This window comes from Lygodium microphyllum, chromosome 6 (assembly GCF_053477565.2).
Source record: "Lygodium microphyllum isolate KBCC chromosome 6, Lygodium_microphyllum_v1.1.10, whole genome shotgun sequence".
In the NCBI taxonomy this organism is placed as follows: domain Eukaryota; kingdom Viridiplantae; phylum Streptophyta; class Polypodiopsida; order Schizaeales; family Lygodiaceae; genus Lygodium; species Lygodium microphyllum.
Window position 1 is genome coordinate 65,175,651 of NC_141140.1, and position 23,009 is coordinate 65,198,659.

The 23,009-nt window shown below is 40.5% G+C and overlaps 1 protein-coding gene across 1 annotated transcript in view; it reads left to right on the forward strand.

Moving 5' to 3' along the window:
• The window catches only part of LOC148034635 (beta-galactosidase-like), a 96,299-nt gene that overhangs the window by 27,004 nt on the left and 46,286 nt on the right, over positions 1 to 23,009 (forward strand). The window contains exons 8-12 of the mRNA XM_087679561.1: positions 9,843 to 9,948; positions 10,233 to 10,320; positions 10,405 to 10,526; positions 11,803 to 11,967; positions 12,065 to 12,282. Of these exons, the coding sequence (XP_087535687.1) occupies positions 9,843 to 9,948; positions 10,233 to 10,320; positions 10,405 to 10,526; positions 11,803 to 11,967; positions 12,065 to 12,282 (699 nt within the window). The remainder of the gene's footprint in view (positions 1 to 9,842; positions 9,949 to 10,232; positions 10,321 to 10,404; positions 10,527 to 11,802; positions 11,968 to 12,064; positions 12,283 to 23,009) is intronic.

The following is a 23,009-nucleotide window of genomic DNA, read 5'->3' on the forward strand; positions in this document are numbered from 1 at the left end:
CACATGATTATGAATGTTGAATCAAAAGAACCTATAGTTAGTAAGAAGTAAGGGTGCTTGCATAAAATCATAGGATAACGTTGATATTATGGTGACTAATGCAATAAATGTCCCATGACTTCATTGTACTATTGGATTGTAGGTACCAATTGATCCCATGAGTCCATACTTGAGGTCTTTACAAATCATACATGATATAAGTATTTAGTTAGTGAGCTTGAGACTTACACCATGCAAAAAGAAAAAGAACTATCAATAGAGTCATTATCAACAAAAATCATGATGATTTGGGTGTTTTTTAAAGTGTAATCTTCAAAAGGTCATGGGATCAAACACACTCATTTACATGACAACTTGGACATGTGTGTGCATTAACAAAAAAAAGTCCTCTCTTGAATATCAAATATAAGTACAAAGTATTTCCATAATCGTTTACCAAGGGTTTTGAATTGGACATCCTTGCCTTTTAGTGATAATCAAATCAGTATTTATTGAATCAATCCTCCATATGAGAAGTCTTCCACTTGTCACCCATTTGGTTGGAAATCATTGGTTGACTAATTAGGATTTGTTGTTGGGTTTTCTTACAATGCAACTTAAGACTTGTTGAGTTAGTTTGACCTTCAAGAGATCATGCCACCAAACACTATCTCGTTTAAGTGACAACTTGAGCATGTATGTGCATCAACAGAAAGATTCCTCTGTAGGATGTAAGATAGAAGTACAATGTGTTTCCATATCATTTAGTGAGAGTTTTGAAATTGGACATCCTTGTCTTCTTCATGGAAGTAGTCAATCTAGTGATAACAAAATCATTAGTTATTGATTCAATCCTTCATATAGGAAGTCTTTGTTAGAAGTGGTCATATCACAGGTTCATGGGTGCCCACAACCTAATTTATGGGCACTGTCTTTATTCTTTATTTAGTAATTTGCCAACCTATTTTGTGGTAGGACAACTCCCTTACTTTTTTCTATAAAAGAAGGGAGTGTGGCTATAGTCCATTGTCCATTTCATAAACTTGCATATTCTTGGTGTGGAGAGAGGGAGCTTGTGGAGTGTGTGAGTTGGTGCTCAACCATTGTACTCTTGTCATAGTGGATTCATGTTCGCGCTTACATCTTGCGCATTGTCTCTTTCATTGATCTTGTGCCTTTGATGATTTGGTTGCATGTTTTGCTCTTCTAATAACCTTCCACTTATCACCCTTTTGCTTGCAAATCGTTGGTTGAAGATGACTCATTAAAGTTGTTGTTGGGGTTTTCTTACACGATGTGACTTAAGACTTGTTGAGAAGTTCAAGCCAACTAGCCTTTGCTCACTATGATGTGTTATCAAAGTTCTTTGCATACTTGTAGACATCCTCAAAGGAATTGAGAGGGTTGTGCAATATCTGATTCCAATACTGTAGTCACAATTGAAACAAGTACCAAATGTAGAGGATTGCCTATGTATTATCCAATGTATTTGTTTTGAGGAGAATGTCCTTAAACTCTTATGAACATGTGTGGTTAAAAAATCATTCTAAAAATAGATTGAAAATTAGCCCAAATTTTGGGCTCAAGCCATGGCATTGCCCATCATGGTGTGCACTTTCTCTCTACCATGATCTGTATTTACCTAATGCATTGTGCACATAGCTAAATTGATACATAGAAAATTAGGATATCCACTTTACTAGAAATGAGTTAATGTTGATTTCACACATTTCTTTATAATGATTTTCCACATGATGTTATAAATTATTTATTTTCCTTTGATACTTGGAAAGATCATATCCATTCATTGGGTCATATTTACCCCCCCCACCATTGAGATGTTGAGCTCTATATGAGCTGGAATCCATTACGCATCTTGGTGATGTGGTAGTATATTATTTACTAGCGTGTTAGGTGACTGACATGAGGATATGCCAATGATTCTACAACTAGACTACACCCACGTAGTCCATCCTTGATTATGGTGCATTTATTGTGCTACCTCTTCTTTCCTAGCAGGTTCACACTTAGTGACAGCATGTACATATGTTGTGGTACTTTCATATTAGTCTTTTATCATGTTGTAGACTTAGTTCTTTTGTGTGGAAGAAGAAGAAGATTTCAGCCATCTCTGTGTATATTCTTAAGTCTCCATTGCTTTTGTGTGTGTGTGTGCTATTGGGTGCTTCACCTCTCTCTCCTCTTGTTTGTTTTCATGGTGTCAGAGCGATCCCACGAGTGTGTAGAGCTTGATTGAAGACTGAGGTGAAGGCGGCAAGCAATGGGTAAGAAGCTCTTCCACCTTGCCCAATTTACCTTAGGTTATAGCTGCAAGAGGCTCCTGAGACTAGCAAGGCTACAATCTCTAATTGTAGTGAAACTTGTTGAGTAGAAAGAGCAGTTTATGTACTACTAGATGTACCTTAGGTTATAGCCGCAGGAGGCTCCTGAGGCTAGCAAGTCTACAATCTCTAATTGTAGTGAATCTTGTTGAGTAGAAAGAATAATTTATGTACTATAGATGAGTCCTTAGAAATTTTCCACTATGATTTTTGGCATTTGATGTCATTTCGGCCTCCGTGTTTCGGACCTGCAAGTGGTCTCGATAATAGTTTTTGGGTATATTGTAGTTTTAGTTGTGTCTACCATTTACATGTGTACAAGTTACAAATTTTGAATATGTAAGGTTTCAAGTGTTTGCAGTTGTGGATTCAAAAGGCAGCTACATACAGATTGCATTATTATTATGCAGTGAGTGAGAAAGGTTGCATGTTTAGTTGTGATGCACTTGGTATCAGCTTAGTTGTAGATTGCAGTTTTTTGCAAGGTTTCCTGTTTTGTCAAAATGTCTAACAACTGCAACTAGATTCCGAGGGAGAAGCTTAATAAGAACAATTATCCTACATGAAAGTTAATGATGATAAATTTCTTGAAGGGCAAAGGTGTTTGGGATCATATTTAAGGAGACATGGTAGTAACACGTGAAGTTCTTGCACGAAATGCTACTACAGAACATGTAAAGGCTAAGAAAGATTGGGCTAATACATAGTAAAATCATGTATTGGCCATTTGTCATATATCATAGATAGCATGATGGACTATTTGTAAGAATCTAAAACTCCCACTATTGCATGGAAGAATTTGGCAAGGCTATTCGAAGTAAATACAAAGGCCAGAAAGTTGTGACTCAACTCAAAGTTGAACCAAGTGAAAAGAGGGAACCTTTTCATTAATGGTTATGCATTGAAGATCAAGAGTATTGTGGAAGCTCTTGGATCTATCAGTGTGGTAGTTGATGATGATGATATTGTGTGTGCATGTTTACATGGACGAATATAAGAACTTCAGGTCATCTATGAATACAAGGCATGATATCCTTGATTTTGCAAACTTGATTTCTATGCTAGTACTTGAGGAGAAGAACCTTGGCTTGGATTTCTCTTCTTCTTAAAGCAATAACAAGTTTGAACATGTGTTTTACTCTATTAGCAGAGATAGAAGTTGTGGCAAAGACCAAGCTGGCGGTTGTGGTCAAGGTTATGATGCACAACAAAATAGAGGAGAATAGTCTCAAGAAAGGAAGGGTCAAAGAGGACACATTGTAGATTCTAATAGGCAACACAATTTTGGTGATACCAAAGAGTGCTAGCATTGTGGTTAAAAAGGCCACATTTCTAAAAATTGCTTCAAAAGTAAGGCCAAAATTAGAAATGGAAAAAAGCAACTAGATAATTATGTATCCAGAGCCGAAACAATGATGACAAAAGTGAATAGTTGTTTGTTATGCAGCACTTTAGGTGCCTCTAACCACATGACTTCTCATGGAGAGTGGTTTAGAGAGATGGGTAATCTAGAGCCTTCAGGCTATATGGAGATAGGGGATGATACATCTCACCCCATTACTCATGTTGGAAATGTTCCTTTGAGTATGCAAGATCGCAAAACTAAGTACTTGGTTGATATGCTACATGTACCAAATATTACAAAAAACTTGGTTTATATTAGTTAGATGATAGAACATGGATTGTAGGTTTGATTTATATCTGATGGTTGTTATGTATAAGATCTCAAAAATAATTGCAGGTTGATTGTAAAAAGGAAATATGCTGGTAAAATGTTTACTCTTGATGTAAGTTTGCCTAAAATGAATGCTACCATGTTTGCACAAGGTTCAAGTATTGTGGCTGATATTAAAATTTGTCATAAGAAAATTGGTAATGTGAATTTACAATAATTGAAAGACATGCAGTCAAAATAGATTGTGGATGGCTTGCCCAAGTTTAGGGTTGATGGGATATATAAAGTAGGTAAAGCATGTCAACTTGGAAAGCAATAAAGGGATGCATTTTCACATGAAAAGCATATATGCAATAAGCCACTTGAATTGATAGACCCTTATGTGTGGAGTCCTACAAAGGATGCAACTTTGAGTGGTTGCACGTATTATGTTTTCTTCATTGATGATACTACTTGCAAAGTATGGGTTTACTTTATGCATGAGAAAAGTGAGGTGTTCATTCACTTTAAAAGCCTTAAGGCTTTGGTTGAGCAGAAGAGAGGGCTACATATTAAATGCCTTAGGTCGGATGGAGAGGGAGAATGTCTCTTCAATTAGTATACATGTAGATATACTTCGCAAAAAAATGAAGTTGCTAAGCAAAAAAACATACATATTGCAGAGGTGGCTTGTGCACTGATGTCAGAAAGAAACTTACCTCATTACTATTGGGCTAAAGCAATTGCTACTATTGTATACATTATGAACAAGACGCCTACTACTATTGTATATGGTATGACACCTAAAGAGAAGCTTACGGATAGAAAACTAAATCTATCCCATCTGAAAGTATTTAGATGTATTGCTTATGTGCATATTCTTGATGAGTTGAACAATAAATTGAATCCCAAAGTAGAAAAATGTATATTTGTTAGATATTCTCTTGAGTAGAAGGGATATAGATCTTATAACCCTGTTACACATGAGCTCGGAGCTAGCAAGGATGTTGTTTTTATGAATAGCTTGTATAGTAATATGCATAATATAGTTGAGCTTGATGAGAATGAGAGTATGGCTGTGCAGAAAATAGGTCAGCAATCACAAACATTGAGTGGACCACAAGAGTCTCCTAGTCATAGTTCTATTGATAGACCTTGGAGTGGCAAATTGAGATCACAAGTTACTCCACCAAGTACATCATAGATATCAAGAAAAGGTAAAGAGGAAGTTGGGACTCACCTATTGTGACAGATGTATCATTAGGTTTCTCTCATGTTGGTGTTGATCCAAATGGCTCTAAGTAGAGCTTGAATGAGGACTTTGGGATTCCATCTATTAAATCACCTAGTGTGTGGAAGACACAAGAGGATGTTAAAGCACCTAGAAGTGATCCAGGTCTACACAAGTCAAGTAGAGTGAGAAAGCCAACACAACGATTGACCTATGATAGCTATGTAGCTCATCATTATGCATACATGGCTAAGGTTGTGCAAGATGTGAAACCCACTTGTTTCAAGGATATAGTGGGTAATGAGTATTAGGATCGTGCTATGGATAAAGAAATGGCCATACTTATGGATAATGACACATGGGAGTTAGTGCTCTTACCTAAAGGCAAGAAAGGTATTGGCTACAAATGGGTTTACAAAGTTAAACAAGATGAATATATTGAGCACTATAAGACACGACTGGTTGTCAAAAAGGATATGTGCAAACTCATGGTATTGATTATGAGGAGACCTTTGCTCCACTGGCTAAAATGGCCATTATAAGGGCTATCATAGTAGTGGCTGCATCAAATGTATGTTAAGACTACCTTCTTATATGGAGAATTGCAAAAGAAATTTTATCTGGAGTAGCCACTTGGTTATGTGAATGAGAATCATCCAGATTATGTATGCAGGCTTCATAAGGTCTTATATGGGCTGAAGCAAGCACCTAGGGCATGGCATGACAAGATTACAGAATACCTTATCAACATTAGATTTTGCAAAGCACAGGCTGATCACTCACTCTATGTATGTGAGAGTGATGCAGATATTGTGGTCATTACTATATATGTGGATGATTTGATAATTGTGGGTGATACTGAGATAGAGATTGACAATGTAAAGGGTCTTCTCAAAATTTAATTTGAGATGAAGGATTTAGGAGAGCTGCACTATTTTCTCAGCATAGAGATAATAACGACTCTAGAGGGTATACGGTTGTCACAAAGATCGTATGCATTGGATATGTTGAAGAGGTATAGTATGGCTGATTGCAAGCCTATTTCTATACCTTTGGATGTTAATACTAAGCTTAGTGCACATAAGGGTGACTTAATTGAGTATGTCACTATGTATCAGAAGATTGAGGACAGTATTATCTATTTGACGATCACTAGGCCAGGCCTAAACTACATTGTTGGTTTAGAGAGTCAGTTTATGCAACTTCCAAGGAAGCCGTATTTGGATGCAATGCAATACACATTGCGCTATGTCAAGTCCATGTTGGACTATACCTTATTCTACGATGTAGGTGTACCATTGGATTTGTATGGTTACACAGATGCAGATTGGGATGGTAGTATTTTAAACAAGGGATTTGCCAATGGCTTTATGTTTTCCTTTGGAAGTGCTACTATTACTTGGAGCAGTAAAAAATAGTCACCGATAGTTGCCTTGTCTGGTACAGAGGCAAAGCACACAGAGGTGATGTAATTGCAACGTGTGGGGTAGCTTGGTTATGCAAGCTACTCTGTGATTCGGGGATACATGTTGATAAGAAGGTTATCATCTACTGTAATAACCTTAGTAACATTCAATTGGCTAGAAACCAGGTGTATCATGCATGGACCACAAATACATAGAGGTCCATTACCATTTCATTCAGGAGCATATTCTTGTAGGTGATATTAACTTGGTTTATATCACCAACACAAAGGATCAAGTTACTGACATTTTCACAAAGGCTTTGGGAGCTGAGAAGCTTCAAGGCCTTCAAGACTATGCTTGGATTTTATAAGCTCGTGCTACTGAGCTCTAGGGGGAGTATTGGGATGTTGAGCTCTACATGAGCTGGTATCCACTACATGCCTTGGTGATGTGGTGGGATATTATTCACTACCGTGTTAGGTGACTGACATGAGGACTACGCCAGTGATTCTACAACTGGACTATACCCACATAGTCCATCCTTGGTTATGGTACATTTATTGTGCCACCTCTTCATTCCTAGTAGGTTCACACAGACCATGTGTACATATGTTGTGGTACTTTCAAGTTAGTATTTTATCATGTTATAGACTTACTTCTTTTGTGTGGAAAAAGAAAGAAGAAGATTTTGCCCTATCTCTTTGTGTTCTCAAGTCACCATTGCTTTTGTGTGTGTGTGCTCTTGGGTGCTTCATCTCTCTCTCCTCTTGTCTATTTTCACCCATCCCGTCTCCCCCCTCCCCCCCCCTCCCCCAAAAAGAAAAAAAAGAAGAATCCCAAAAAAAGGGATGATATGCTATAACAAGATTAAGGCGACCAATCTCTTATGCAAGCCCCCATTTAGATGGTGCAAAGTGTAGGTGGTGAAGGCTCCAATTGTCAAGTTTGGAACCTTAAGGATCATATTTTGGCACAAAAATGTCATAGACAACATGCTAACAACACCATTACAAGTAGAAATAGGTTTTTAGTTGGCCCATAAGATGGACCACGTGGGCACTTGGCCCTAGTCCACCAAGCAAACTAATGAGCTAAGAAAATTCAAGGTGGCCCATTCTTAAGATACTAAGCTACTATTGAGTGGGATCTTGTTGCAATGTTGTCCCACAAGCCATTGTCTCAAACCATCACCTAGCCTACAAGTTGTACACCATGAGGTTCAACTTGTTTTTTTACATGTCATTATATCACATGTTATAGAACTCATTGTTGCTCTAATACCCATGAAACACCCACCTACGATCTAACCTCCACACGAGATATGACACAAACTATACTCACGTGGATAAGAAACATAGAGGTATGGGCATCGAACTCACCTTTAATCCAAATGGGTTCATCCTCAAGCGTAAGCTAGCATCATATCAAGTCACTTTCATGTCATAAGGATTCATTTCCCATAGCACCAACCTATACATCTTGTATAGGCATCATGGGCTATGGACCTAGAGTCTACATTGGTGACCATGGCATAATGAGCTCTTGATTCTTATAAATAGGATACACACATGCATTAAGTAGCCAAGGCTATGATCAATATACTTAAGTCACCTTAAATGTCCAAGGATATAATTCAAGGGTTGTGTGAGCGAGGCAAACTAAATATTCTATGTGACTGAGATGTCCAATGACTCTATTTCCTTCATAAGAGGTCTTGCAACTCATTTGCATATGTGACAAAGGGAGCAATCACAAAGCTAACAATCATAAGCAAGGAGCCTAACACTATTTGAAGCTAAAATTAGGTTGTAACCTACCTTTTATACACTGATCAATAATGTGTTTCCAAATGTTGCTTATAAGAGGTTTTGCAACTCATTTGAATGTGTGGCAAAGGGGATAGGGGTCTAACACTCCTTAAAGCTAAAATTAATTAAGTTGTAACCTACCTTTACATGGATCAATAATGTGTTTCCAAATGTTGCTTATGGGAATATATAACCTTGTATAGATTCAAGAAAATAATGCTTGGTCTAAGTAGAAGCATTGTTTCCATCAACTAATTACCTCAATACTAGTAATCTTATAAAAGATACAACACAAGATCACTAGTTTTACATCCTTCCTCTCTAAGACAAAGGTCTTCATGGCCTTACTATGCAATGCCCTTATGTATGGGAGATCATGAGACAACACCTTACTACAAACTATTATGCATAGTTTCTGACTAAAGTATATTGTTACTATAAGTTATTTTGTACAAGCTTAATAAGAGCTAAACCTAAAATTTGGCATGGGCTTGGGCAACTACTATAGGGGGAATTCCAATAGAAGCTAAGCAATGCTCTACTTCTTTACCTTCAAATGCCTTTTTGATAATGATATTTTGAGGACCTTTGATTGAATCCCAACATGAGGTTCAAAGAAGATATATGGTCCATACACCACCACAAGAACATGATGTTATTAGATCCTTTGATATGAATTGAGATTTGTGAATGAAAAGCTATTATGCTACTAAAGGTTCTCCATATGTGGAGCAAAATAAGCAGAAGAGGGGATGTTGAGAGGTGAAATAAGATCTAATAGGTAGAAGGTAGATGTGGTCTTCATATGGGGGAGTAGAATGCATTATTGGATTGGCAATAACACCACCTAACTTTTGCCAGCGTAAATATTTAAGCCATCTATTGCCTTGCAAAATAGCTTAGATGCCATAAATGCTCCAATCTCATAGTGGTATCCTCAAGATACAAGGCAATATCTTAGCATACTCTGAAAAGTCAAGATGTATCTCATCATTAACAAAATTCAAGCTCACCCCTAGGGAATGAGCTCTTGTCTCAACAACGAACAAGAGGATGTAGCCGACAGTTGACTAGGAAACCATTTTGGTGGTAGATGCATTAACCTTGAACCTAAAATTGTTGGATGGATTTTTCAAAGACCATATATAGTTTCCATTTTTATAAGCACTTTTGCAAGTTTCTATGGCTTAAACCCCCCCCCCCCCCCCCCAACCTTTGGGTTCATGATCATTGGCTCCTTAGCTTTAAAAACTCTTCTCTCACTTCATGTGATATATTTTCAGACACATACCTGGGGACGCTCAATTATGAATAAGACCTGGTTAAAAACAGAAGCTACTAATGTGTTCCATCATCCATGCATCCGCCATAAGTACTCCCTTTCAGAGAGCCCCTTTTTTACAGCTTCAGTGCTTATTGCAGGTTTCAAACATATGGAGATTCCAAACCAGTCTTGTCAGCGGAGGCTACTGCATTTCAAGCCACACGTTTCTTTCAAACCAATGGAAGCTTCTACAACTATTACATGGTATGTTGTTGAAATGCCCAGCAAGGTACATGGACATGGAGGAAAATTGAATATGGTAACAGAAATTCACGGATGTGCATTATTTCATGTAACGTGCTGACATCTAAGCAGATAAGCTCACGTAACAGACAGATGTTTATGTATAACACAGTCGGAAGCTCATTTCTTGATAAACAAAGGAGCGAGAAAGAATGTTGTACTTGCCCCAGTATTTGTTTTTGTAACGACTCTTCGGTTTTCATTCTGTGGCTGCTTTGACTAACTGTGACCACGACGGGTTCCAGTACCATGGAGGAACCAATTTTGGCCGATCTGCTGGTGGACCCTTTGTTATCACTAGCTATGATTACGATGCCCCCCTGGATGAGTATGGTAAAATCCTCTTATTGACATTTATCAAGCCGTACTTCAACTTGGATAACAGAAATGCTATTAAGGTTAGCGCTTTGTTTGCAGGACTCTTGAATCAGCCAAAATGGGGTCATTTGAAGGAGCTCCACCAAGCATTGAAGTTATGTGAGCCTGCATTGATGAGTGGTCTAGCACCCAGCAAGACACTTCCAGGTCCCCAGCAGGATGTATGGCCAAAATTTTGTACTCCTGTTTCTATAGGTTTGTGGGTTGAATAACAGACAAACCCTGCATGACAGATTGTTAATTCTTTTCTTCACATTTCATCAAAACAAAGCTCAAACCGATCAAGCACTTGCATATGAATGACTGCAACCTTAGATAATTAATATGTTTCATTCTGGTTGTCTCTGAACCCGCTTTACTTCGTGATACAGAGACAACTACTTTCTGTCATCTATCTACAGCTAAATGCAAACACAAATGGAACTGACCACTGCAGCCAAGAAATAATATAAATAATGGTGTAAATTCCTGTGCAAAAGCAGAAAATGCCTTAAGATGTGTGTTTGTAGACTGCAAAAAAAAGCAACCTACTGAATTCTAGAGAAAGGTAGAGTATGAAAATGCTGCCGTTGCTGAGGGAAACAGCAGCAAACCTTCATTCTCTTCAAGAACAAGGTCCTACTTGTTCTTCATTCTCTTCAAGAACAAGGTCCTACTTGTTCTTGAGCTTCCAACCTTCTATCTTCAATGCAGATTAAAGTGCCCATTTACACCCTTAAAACCAAGCTTAGATCCTCAACATGCCTGGAATCCTATCTCTGGGGACATGCCTGTTCCACGTCAGTATTGCCACATCGCACTCTGGGTGAGAATGAGAGCTGATAGCTACCTTCCTTTTCCTTCAAAAGTGCTTTGACTTACCCAGCCAGCTTTGAAGCAAAGACATAGAAGACCTCTGAATTGGAGCTGATATCCCAAAACTACCGATCATTATTACTCCATATGCCCACCCCAGGTGATGGAAGAGAGCCCTCACGACAGAATGCAACCTGTTTTATCCCTTGCTTTCTAGAACTTGGAATCTGCATGCTGCATGCATCTACGTATAGTCTGGCCACCTTCAGCATGCCTTTTGAATTCATAACAGGAGGTGTATTAGAAGAGTTTTCAAACATAGATATGGGAAAGAATGTGTGACCCTAGCCTCGAAGATAAAAGATAAGAGAGCCAACAGTTGAAAAATTGGCAGTTTAGATTTCCTTGCTCAAACTAGTTTCAGTAGGTCCATCTCGCTAACAATCTCTGAACTTTTCATCCTTATGATATCTTCTAGACCAGTTGACCAGTGTCTTGAAACTAAAACCTTTGTAGGGGTATACACCACACTTATATATGTTTAAAGCAATAAAATAGGTCAAAATTTTTCTGTGCATTAAGTATCCTCTTCAATGCTGAGATATGCATACCCCTCAAAACATGCTATGTTGAATCCTGCAGATATACACTTTCTTAAATGGGTCAGAAAACTGTGTTGCCTTTCTGTCAAATCTTGATGGAACTTCTAATGCAACAATAGAATTCATGGGCCAAAGCTACAACTTGCCTGCTCAGTCAGTAAGCATTCTTCCAGACTGCAGGAATGTTGCTTTCAATTCTGCCCAGGCATGATCTCTCTCAACCCTGGACCTGATGAACTATGTAGTATGGAATCAAAATATCTTAATCGAAACTACTTTTTGAATCGTAAATTCACAAGCAGGTTCGAGTGCAAAAGGACTTGATGCAAATGGAAATTACAAACACTACATTTCTAGAAACATCAGTACATGATGAAATTTCAACTATGATCTCCAAAACAGCATGGGCCTGGAGTTACGAAGAGATTGGAGAGTGGGGTAACCTGAATGAGACTGATTGTTGTCTGGATCAACTCAAATTTACGAAGGACACAACTGACTACCTTTGGTACATAACTAGGTAATCCCTTTTTGATCTTTCTCAAAATTTTCCTTTTGTCACATCACACTGTACTACATTCAGGGCAATCCCAATAATTTCCTTTGCAGTGGTGGCAACTGGTGATATGAATTATAATCACAATATTAGTCCATAGTAAGCAAACAGCCTGTATTCAAGGTCTTTTTCTACTCTCGATCTACAAATTACCTTTGGAGGAGATATCAGCATGTCTATTATCTTTTTTCAGGGACTGCACAAAAGCTTTGGACACTGTCGACAGCTAGAATATGAGCAGGCTGCAGGACATGGGAATACAGGGGGAGATGATATCGCAGTTCTTGAGTCAGTCACAGAAAGGGCCAGTACACTTGAGGTTTCTCAAATACGATACTGAGCATCATAGAAGTGAAGCAGGGCTGCCCTGTGTTACCCACACTTTTGGCATGTACATTGATGATGTGTTAGATCACATAGAGTTGACTGATGTAGGGCTAAGTGCACCACTACATAGAGAGTTGGTGCCCATCTTGCTCTCTGCACATGACATTTTCTTTATATTGGACACACAAGAAGGGCTATGGTGACATCTAGATGCTATGTAGACCTTTGGGGATGAAGACCTTATTGTGAACCATAGAACAACCAAGGTGATGGCCTTCAACACCTACTCACCATTGATTGGAAGATGTGAAACGCAATTAACATAGAGAGGAGAGCCACTGCACCATGTCACATCATATGTTTACTGAAGGATTACTTTTGTAGAGCCTAGATTCCATGTGGATGGCAACTGACGCCCACTCGACCACAAGGTACATTGCCACATGTGAAAGCTTGAGTGGATTGAGACTTGGTCACTCCAAGTTGTATAGTGCATCTTTTTTTATTTTTTTTGCAAGTAAAATGTGGCTGATTATATTACTCAAAAAAATTGATTACAATGGAGTACTCATGCTCAACAGACTAGCTGGAGCTGATGAAAGTCACAAGTACATAATGTATCCAAGCCTCTTAAGGTGGTTTGGGGGGGATGGGGGCAAGAAGCCATGGAGGGGGGGTGTATCGCCATTTGGGGTTGCCTGCCTGCATCACGAAAAACAGGTCCTAGCCGCCCCAAGTGCACATGAAATGACATCGGAGCTCCTAACGAGCCCTGGACTCGCTTTGCACCTGATCCCATCGGCCATGGAGGGAGTGGATGATGGAGATCCAGAGCTTTGCTAAGGTCGCCTAGATTGAAAGTCTCTCTCCGCCGAAAGCCTCCTGACACCGTGCCTTTCAGATATGCCAACCAGTAAGACTCCCTATGATCTTCCATACCTCAGAGCGGTTTGCTGTGGGCTCTAGTACTTGCAGATGGGTAGAGCCTCCAAACCGACCACTGTGCATGACCTTGCCTCGATAATGAATATCGTGTCTTGCATCCCGGCTTCATACAGAAGGCGATGCCTCACACATGACGATACTCTCCTCGGCTTTGGCTGACTGCCTGCCAACAAAAAGCCATAAGAAATACGATACAGATGGTGCAGCTCGTGTGGAGAGGAGCCATAAGAAATACGATACTCTCATCGGCCTCCAACTATCCCATAAGCAGCACCAGAAGGTCCCTCGGAAAGGCGTTGTGATGCTGTGCTCCGCCTAGTGCCTGCTACACGTGACAGTGCCCAATCCATATCCTCTTGCATTAGTACGTGTCTACCAATCCTAGCAGTGTACTCCAGGAACCTTGGTGGCTGCTTGATTTTTTTAGATTTAGTTCTTTCAATACTCTTTGATGAGACAACATTGTAGTTGTACTACATAGGAGATGCCAATCAAGATACTTCAGCCCCCTATGCTAGAGCAGCTGATGTAGCATTGAATGAGGGAGATACTGGAGCAAAGACCACATCCTCTTGACTTTATGGCACCGAGCAATAATAGGACCATTATTGGTCACATGCTCTCTAAGATGGATCTATTATAGAGCAAGTCTTGCGCAAGTGGGCTAAGATGCATGCCACGAGGTTGGCAGGTCAAGCTGGTTTCAGACAAGGATGCACCATACTAGATCATACTTTCATGCTAAGGGAAATTATTGAAGAAGGCTGGACATGCAAGAAAAAGAAATATTACTTTTTTTGTGGATTTTTGCAAGGCTTTGATATGGTGCCACATGCGAGATTCATGAGGAGGCTACATGATATTGGTGTCCCCAAAGGAGATATAGTGGAGTAGCTATGCCCCATACAAGACAATGGTAGGCAAAGTAAAGGCCCTTAGGGATATCTTAGATTCAATGAGTTACACTATTGGAGTGAGAGAGGGATGCCTACACCCACTTTATTTGGGCTCCATATAGATGAGGTTTTAGATTATATTGATGGAGACAAAGGGGTTGGAGCAATTTAGCTAGGATCTTGATACCAATATCGCTTTATGCAAATGATGTTGTGATTATGTCAAACCCACCCAAGGGACTACAAAGATGTTTGAATGCACTATTGATTTTTCAGCAAAGACAAAGATCTTATGACAAACCTTGAGAAAACCAAGGTTATAATATTTAACACCTTAGCCACTTGGGTGACTAGATTTGAACATCAATTTACTTTTGATGGAGAGCAGGGACTTTTATGATGGATGGGAGCATATGGGAGGGACCACTGTGTCAAAAAAATGACTAAGAGACAAAGAGATAGTAGGGTTTGTAGGGAGAAACACTATGTGTATGGCAAACACTGAGAAAGAAGAGAAACTCAAAAACACAAGAAGAATATGGTGATGATGCACTGAATCATGCTATGAGAAGAAAAGTTGATACAACAGAGCCGAAGCTCAGAAGTGATTGCATTGTCTTGTTTGACTCGAGCGGCACACCTATGGGGAATCTGCATAGTGAAGGGAGCGAAACATAGTCCTCCGGGCAGTGGGCTATCAATGTAATCACTGGAAGGTGAAGGATAGCTATTGAGGGAGTGACCTACAGTCCTTTGATGTAGGCTGATGCCCAATGATGAGGGTGCTATCGCTAGGTGAATAGTGTCAATGCCAAGTGGAGAAGTCCTAGCTACAGGCAACGTGATGGCCACCAGGTGGGAGAGAATGTCGCTAGCTGTGTAGGATTGACACCAGGATATGGGGAAGCTCCAAAACACAAAACTTGTTGAGACTGAAGAAGGTGAAAGGCAGCCACAAGCCACAAACCACAATGTTCATCGGAAGGGGTGTGAGGGTTAGTGGATGTGAAGAAAACTGCTAGGGTTTGTGCTGAGGGGACACAAAGTGTACAACCATGACAAGAACACAAAGAGACAGATGCAGACATAGAGAGCAAAACTCAAACCCTAAAGGCAAAACTCAAAACTCAAACACAGAAACTCAAACACAAACAGAAGAAGGGAGAGAGAGAACACAACTTTGAAGGGAATAAATGCTGTAAATGAATGTAAGAGTGTATAGTGTGCTTAAGGGCAGAGCAATGTCGGAGAGTGACGTCCACCGAAGATGGATCGAGTTTGTGACCACCACTCAGAGTGAGAGAGTAGGAGAATTGCAAAACCATGGTACTAGAGGCTGCTGGAGAACCAAACGCAAGCAGTATGTAGAGGGAAGAGGGCGGCCTCAGAAAGTTGCAAACGCAGCAGATAGAGTGTCGCCTGATGGAGGAGAGCATCAACCAGTAGTCACTTGGCTATAGTTACTAGGAACAGGGAATGGGAACGAGAATGGTGTCACTCCATCCATCTGCTATCAATGTTACTCCATTTCTTGCCCATTGATTGCCAATATTTGCTGTTGCAATCTCTATGGCTGCTTTCTCCTTTTGAAGTAATGTAGTCCTGATAGTTTCTGATAAAGGGGGCTTATATGTTTGTCCATACTCTGCAATTTTTGTCACCATATTTAAAAAATAAGGTGACCAGACTGATTTGAATGCAATATGGTCATGGTAAAAAAAGCGTGCCACTGTTGCATCTATTTCCTCTTTTTTCTTTGGTTCCCATGAAGTGTGCAATAAACTCTGTCTAATACCACGACCTGTTGCCATTGATGGCCCACGAGAAGGCTGCATAGCCACTAATCCTGGTGGTCTTCTACATGAAGCACCATGCCTTGCTGGCCTTGGAGTCCATGTTGTTGGATCCACTGCTATAGTTGGCGTCCTTCTGGCATGTGAATTCCCTATAGAAGTGGCTATGGGGTTAAGTAGCTCCTGCCTTTTCACAATTGATACATTGGTGCAAAAATGCACCTCTTTTCCTCCTCATGTAGAAGATGGGCTCTCACTTTATCAGCCCCACTAGTGCGAGCATAAGAGCAAAGTTTGCATTTCCAAGGGCGAGCCCCTCGACCTCTCAATGGCACCCTTGCATCTACCTCATCCCACCGTGACGAAGCAGTGCTTTGACTTCATCTGGTTGTTGATGAACTACCTGCTAAGGATGATGAAGATCCCATAGATGTCAATGCTGCCATCTATATAGAAGTGACAGACAATCAGTAAACTTCAATGAAATTGCAGAAATTTGCAGCCAAAATTTCAACATCCATGTGTCAAAGTGCAATGAAATTGCAGAAATTTCAGCCAAAATTTCAACACGAGATTCCTCGAACCTCACCTAATTGCGAGCGGGAGTCGGGCCAGGCAGGCAGGAGAGGTGGGCTGCACGCCAGGTAGGTGAGAGAGGCAGGGCCCAAGCAAGACAGGTGTGGCAAGCGAGGCAGGCGACACAGGTGGGGCGGGCGGGAGAAGCGGGAGCAGATGGGCGACACAGGCGGGGCAGGTGAGAGTAGCAGGAGCGGGCGGGTGACACAGGCGGCACAGGCGGGATAGTCGCGTAACGAAGGTGACAGAGGCGAGAGGCGCAGGAGAGGCGAGAGGCACAGGAGAGGCGGGAGAGTCGAGCTAGCGAATTGCAACATGAATCGACATTTTTTTAAATAAAAAAGTCAGCTATTGGAACGGCCGTTCCAAATAGGGAATGGCCCTGGAACGGCTAGGGAACGAGACAGGGAACGGGCCTGAATGTTCCGCCAACATTTCCTGGGCTCGGACCTCCCGGAACGCGTTAATCCATTCCTATGTGCTAGAATGGGCGTTCCCTGTCTCTATGACCATTGGAGTGAAATAAGGCTGTCCAGCTTCACCAACACTATTTGGGTGTACATAGATGAAATTTCAGAATATGTAGATAGAATTAGTGGGGCCGGCCTAGCTGGAGTGCTGATACCATTTCTGCTTTATGCAGATGATATTATACTTATATCTGACTCACCTAAGGGACTAAATAGACACTTGGATGCATTATCGGCTTTTTGCAGAGATAAAGACCTTATGGTGAACCTTGGGAAAAATAATGGTATTTAACACTTTAGTTGCTCGGGTGACAAGAGCTGAGCACCAATTTACTTTCGATGGAGAGCCAATGGAGATGGTCAGGCAGTATGTTTACTTGGGGGTCACATTGAAGGGACCACAGTTCTCTTGGAGAGAGACATCAAAGGCTCGTTTGGCAAAATACTATGCATCCTTCGGTGATTGGAGAGGCAATGTGTTCACATATAGTTTCATGAACTGCGCACCAAACTATGGCTTTTTGACACCCTGGTTACACCCACACTGCTATATGAGGCAGCTATATGGGGTCTAAGTCTCTTCCGTATGAGGAGTCAGCCTTTGGGAGACCAAGATGGACCAAAGAAGGAATACTATGACGGGTGGGAGCATATGGAAAGACCATTGGTCATGATGATCTCACATATGATATGAGCGAAGAGCTCGACCCCACATGAGATTATCAAAGCTGATTTGGAAGCATCACCCATGGTGGTCCAGAGAGTGACTTTCATATAGCTTCCCCAAGATAGATACCCATGGCTAGCCCTGGCCTCTTCTAGATAGCTAGCAACAGATGGTTACAATCACTGTTGGTATGCTCAAATAAGTATGTGGATGAGTTTACATGGCTTGCAGATTGACAGACTACCCCCCCTTGACTATAGCCTGGATTGCCCTACACTTGACCTGAGCCAATCAGAGCTGAACCATGTGATCAGAGCAGACCTACTGAGGTTAGATATGAAGAAGACTTGGATCTCACCCTCCTCCCCCTATGGCACTAGAAAAGCACAATACTAGATCCACTTTCTTCAGGTATCTGAGGATGGTTTCATCACCCAACCCAGTTACATGAATACATAGCTGCCTCATAGATTGTGCATAGTTATTCGTTAGATCCGCACCTCATCCCACCACACTTGAGGATTGAGATAGGAAGATGGGAGGACATACAGACAAAGGAATGCATATACCCACTGTGCGACAGAGAGCCAAAGACAGAGGAACACTACATCTACCGATGCAGGGTATATTATCATATACGAGGCAAATACTACTGTCTGTTTCAAGAGAATTTGGGACCCTTGAGACAAATCATGTAGTTTGAGAATCAGAGATGCTTGGGTTTCTTCCCCTTTGAGCTCCAGAGGTGCAAAGCAACTATTCTACGGAGTAGGAGGCCCCCACAGCTTGCTTACATAGATAGAGAGCGGTCACTGACTTTTTCACTACTACACGACGGAGTATGGCACATACCACTACTACTGCCACACAGTCTACAAGAGTACACTATCATTGGACCTTATCTTCTGTAGGTATCCCTTTGGATAGAGCTATGGCACTCAGCCGTGGTCTAGGCGCCCACGTCCACCTGGACAAAGGCATAGACATCCACACCACAGACAAATTAGAGCCATCATTGAGTGCCACAAGAGGCAAATGCTGAGATGCCTCAGTCATGTAGAGATACATCTCCTTAGAGGACAAACATCTCATTGATGGAGAGTTTCCTTTTTCTACTTTTACCTTTAGATCATCGACATGTTCTCTTTTTATAAGACACTATTCACTTTTTAGTCTTATAGGCATGTTTTTCATATTTTCTCGTTCCACATGACAAACACACCATGATTGTATATATTGCTCTGGTCTCATAGGCCGCATTGGCCTTTTAGAGATGTTAATATACTCTGTGTGTGTGTGTGTGTGTGTGTGTGTGTGTGTGTGTGTGTACGTGTTTGTAGTTCTCTTCCATTGCGCACTCTTACAATGTCAAACTACTTACAAGATAGTCACTAGACAAACGCCATCTAGACTTAGAGATGGCATAGATACCATTATACTTGTGGAATTTCTTATTCCATATTTGTGAATATTAATGCAAAAGCAGTGGGAATAAATGAAGGCTTGGAACAACTTCCTTACTAAGCTAGAGTGCTTCAAAGAGACGTGCACCTTAGCAAACATTCCTTGATTACTGAAAGGGATAAATGGAAGGCTTGGCTTGATAAGCATGTACAATGAACTTATATATGAGGCTCCATTGATCATATGGGTTGTCACTCTCTACGGTTAATATATGGGTTGTAACTCTCTACGGTTAGCTTTACCAGCCAATTTGAGTCTATCGACACCACCGAGCCATTCATTCTTTGGATGAATTGAAGTCAAGACCAACTCGTGACATTTAATTAGCACTAGCATTGGAACCATCTCCTAAGATGGGGTTCAAGATGGGGTCAAGACTGTCTTGGTGGCTCTCTTCCCTCGGTCTTCTAGTTGGGGAGTGTGATGTCTTTCTTCTTCATCCATTCGATCCATTTGCATGATGCACTACTATCTTGGCGATTCTCAACTAGCATTGGAGCCATCTCCCAAGGTTGAGATTTGGGCTTGTCTACTCTACTTGGCTAACATAGAAGCCCTCTCCTCAGATCAAGTATGAGCATATTCCACATATGGAAATGGCTAATTCTCCTTTGGCTCTTCCTATTGAGGGATGTCCAATCTTACCTTCATCATTAGACTCCATCATTTCATCTTGGTTCTTGGCACCACACAAAAACTAACATGAGATCCTCCTCTTCCTCCTTTGGCATCAAAATCCATAGTTGAGAGGGTGTTTCTATCCTTCCATTGGTATTTACACGTTTTGATATTGTTTTCAGTATCGGTCTTCTTTTCTTGTTGTACCTACTCTTTGCACTGCATGATCATCATCATCTCTATAAAAGGACACTTAGGCAAGTGAACAATTTCCCTGCGAGGAGTACTGTTTGAGTGGCACCTTATTGCATGTGCATTTTCATCATGTTAGTATTTGTGAGAAAAGTGCTATCTATGGAGGAGAGAGAAACGAGAGACGGTGATAGTGAGTGAGCTGAAGCAAGAGAGTAGAGTGTAGTTGTTGAACTGAAAGATAAGAGTGAAAGTACAACACTAAGTTAGGCCATGGATTGACCTAACCAGCTTTCCCCCAACTAGAGTTAGTTTAACTTATTAAAGTGTCCACATCACATGAAATACATGGACACTACCCAAAATTGGCAAATTCTAACACCCCCCCATAGTGCCAATGTGATGAAGTATAAGGATGATCAATCACCAAAGGATAATAAGTTCAAGGACTTCCGAAAAGCCTCAAACTTCTTGTGTGGTAATGCTTTGTTAAAAATGTTTGCAACATTTGCCTGTGTGGGTACATACATCAAGCTGATCTCTCCTACATCCATCTCTCTTTGACATAATGGTAATGAACCTCATTACACAGGATTTTGTGCTACTGCAATAGCACTCTAATTATTAAAAAAAAAAGGTGTAGGACCTTCCAATGGTAAATGTAGATCAGCCAACAATTTGCGCAACCATACACATTCCATTGTTTTGTGCTATGGCAATAGCACTCTAACTATAAAAAAGAATGGGTGTAGGACCCTCCAATGGTAAATGTAAATCAGCCAACAATCTGTGCAGCCATACAAATTCCACTATTGCCATAAAGGCTGCCCTGTACTCAGCCTTACAAGACAAGGTATCCATTGTAGGATGTTTCTTACTTAGCCATGAATTTGCATGAGCGGCCCAAAAAGAAATAGTCCTAGTAGACTGCGTAGTGTCTGCATCACCAATCCAATCTAAATCATTGTAAGCATGTAGATCCAAGTGTCCTCCCTAGGAAATAATAATGCATGTGACTGAGTACCTTGCAAATATCTGAAGATCCACTTAACACGTTGCCAATGTATGGTCCATGGGCTGTGTATATATTTGCTCACCTGAGATACTGCATATTGAATGTCAAGGCGTGTGTTGGAAAGATTACTAAGACAACCAATAGCTTGGCTATAAATTGCAACATCAGACATCTCTTCACCATCATGCATAGACAACTTTAAGCCTAGCTGCATCGGAGTGCACATAGATTTGCAATCTTGCATATTAAACCTATGTAAAAGCTTGTCTACATACTGTGACAGTGACATGATGATGCCATGTTGATTTTGGGTGAATTGAATCTCCAAATAGTAGTGTAGGCAGCCCATATCTCACGTAGGAAATGCATATTTTAATTCAGCTTTGAAATTTGTAATTTTATCCTCTTTAGGTCTAGTGAGTAACATGTCATCCACATAAAGAATGATAATCAGCAAGTCCCCTCCATTCTTAATGTATAGAGTGGGAGCAATTGGACTATTTTTTAACCCTTTGTAGCTTGTTGGCCAAATAAGCATCAATTTTAGAGTACCATACATGAAAAGATTGTTTGAGAGCATAAAGAGCCTTATGCCACTTGAAAACCATACGATCTTTTTCCTTAATTACAAACCTTGGAGGTTGTTATACATAAACATCCTCATGTAGATCCCCATTCAAAAAAGCAGTCTTAATGTCCAATTGATGTACTTTTCAACCATAATTTGCAACCATTATAGTCATAGATCTCACTGTACTCATATATAATGTAGGAGCAAAGGTTTCCTTATGATCTATGCCCTTCTTCTATGCATAGCTTTTTGCTACCAACTTTCCTTTGTACCTATCAATAGTGCCGTCAACCTTGCATTTGAGTTAAAAACCCATTTCATACCAATAGTAGCACCACCAACTATGGAGGAGAGAGAAGTGAGAGATAGTGACAATGAGTTAGAGAGTAGAGTGTACTTGCTGAACTGAAAGATAGAGTGAAAGTACAACACTAAGTTAGATCATGGGTTGACCTTACCAGCCTTCTACCAACTAACTAGAGTTAGGCTAACTTACTGTAGTCTCCATTGGGATGGGACGCCTTAGGGTCTTATGGACCAAGGTACACTTACAATCCCTTTCTAGTCCTAGTTTTGGGCCCAAGGGGTTGTTAAGCTAAAAAAGATGCATCACACATTAAAATCTTTAGTAGCTCATTACAACAGCCCCTAAACTCAAAGATTACCATAGCTTCTATGTCCCATAAGCAAAACACCTAAACTTTGGGAGAATCCACATCTATAAATAGGAGAATGCCCAAGCATTTGTTTCCATCCCATGTTTTGCAAGTTATCCTAGTTCTTTCTAGTTTCCATCCATTAGGCCCCTTATTCAACCTACTATCTTGGTCATCTCTAGCTATTGCCCTTTGGCTTGGTGACTCCTATAGGCTACATTTTGCTCCAACTTGTTGAGACCATTATCATCTATAACAAGTCGTTTTTGCGTTTTCAACACTTTTCTTCACCAACCTCTACTCCAATGGTAAGAGCACTCTAGATTTATCTCCAATGGATGATACACATTGACACCTCCCTTAGCTCACTCCCACGAGGATCCTATACATTCTTTCCTTCATTCCAGTTATTTGTTCATTCACTTCAAAGTTCTCCTTCTTTGTTTGTGTTTTTGTGTTTTGTGTTTTGATTTTTTTGCATTTTGTGTTCAAGTTCTCTAT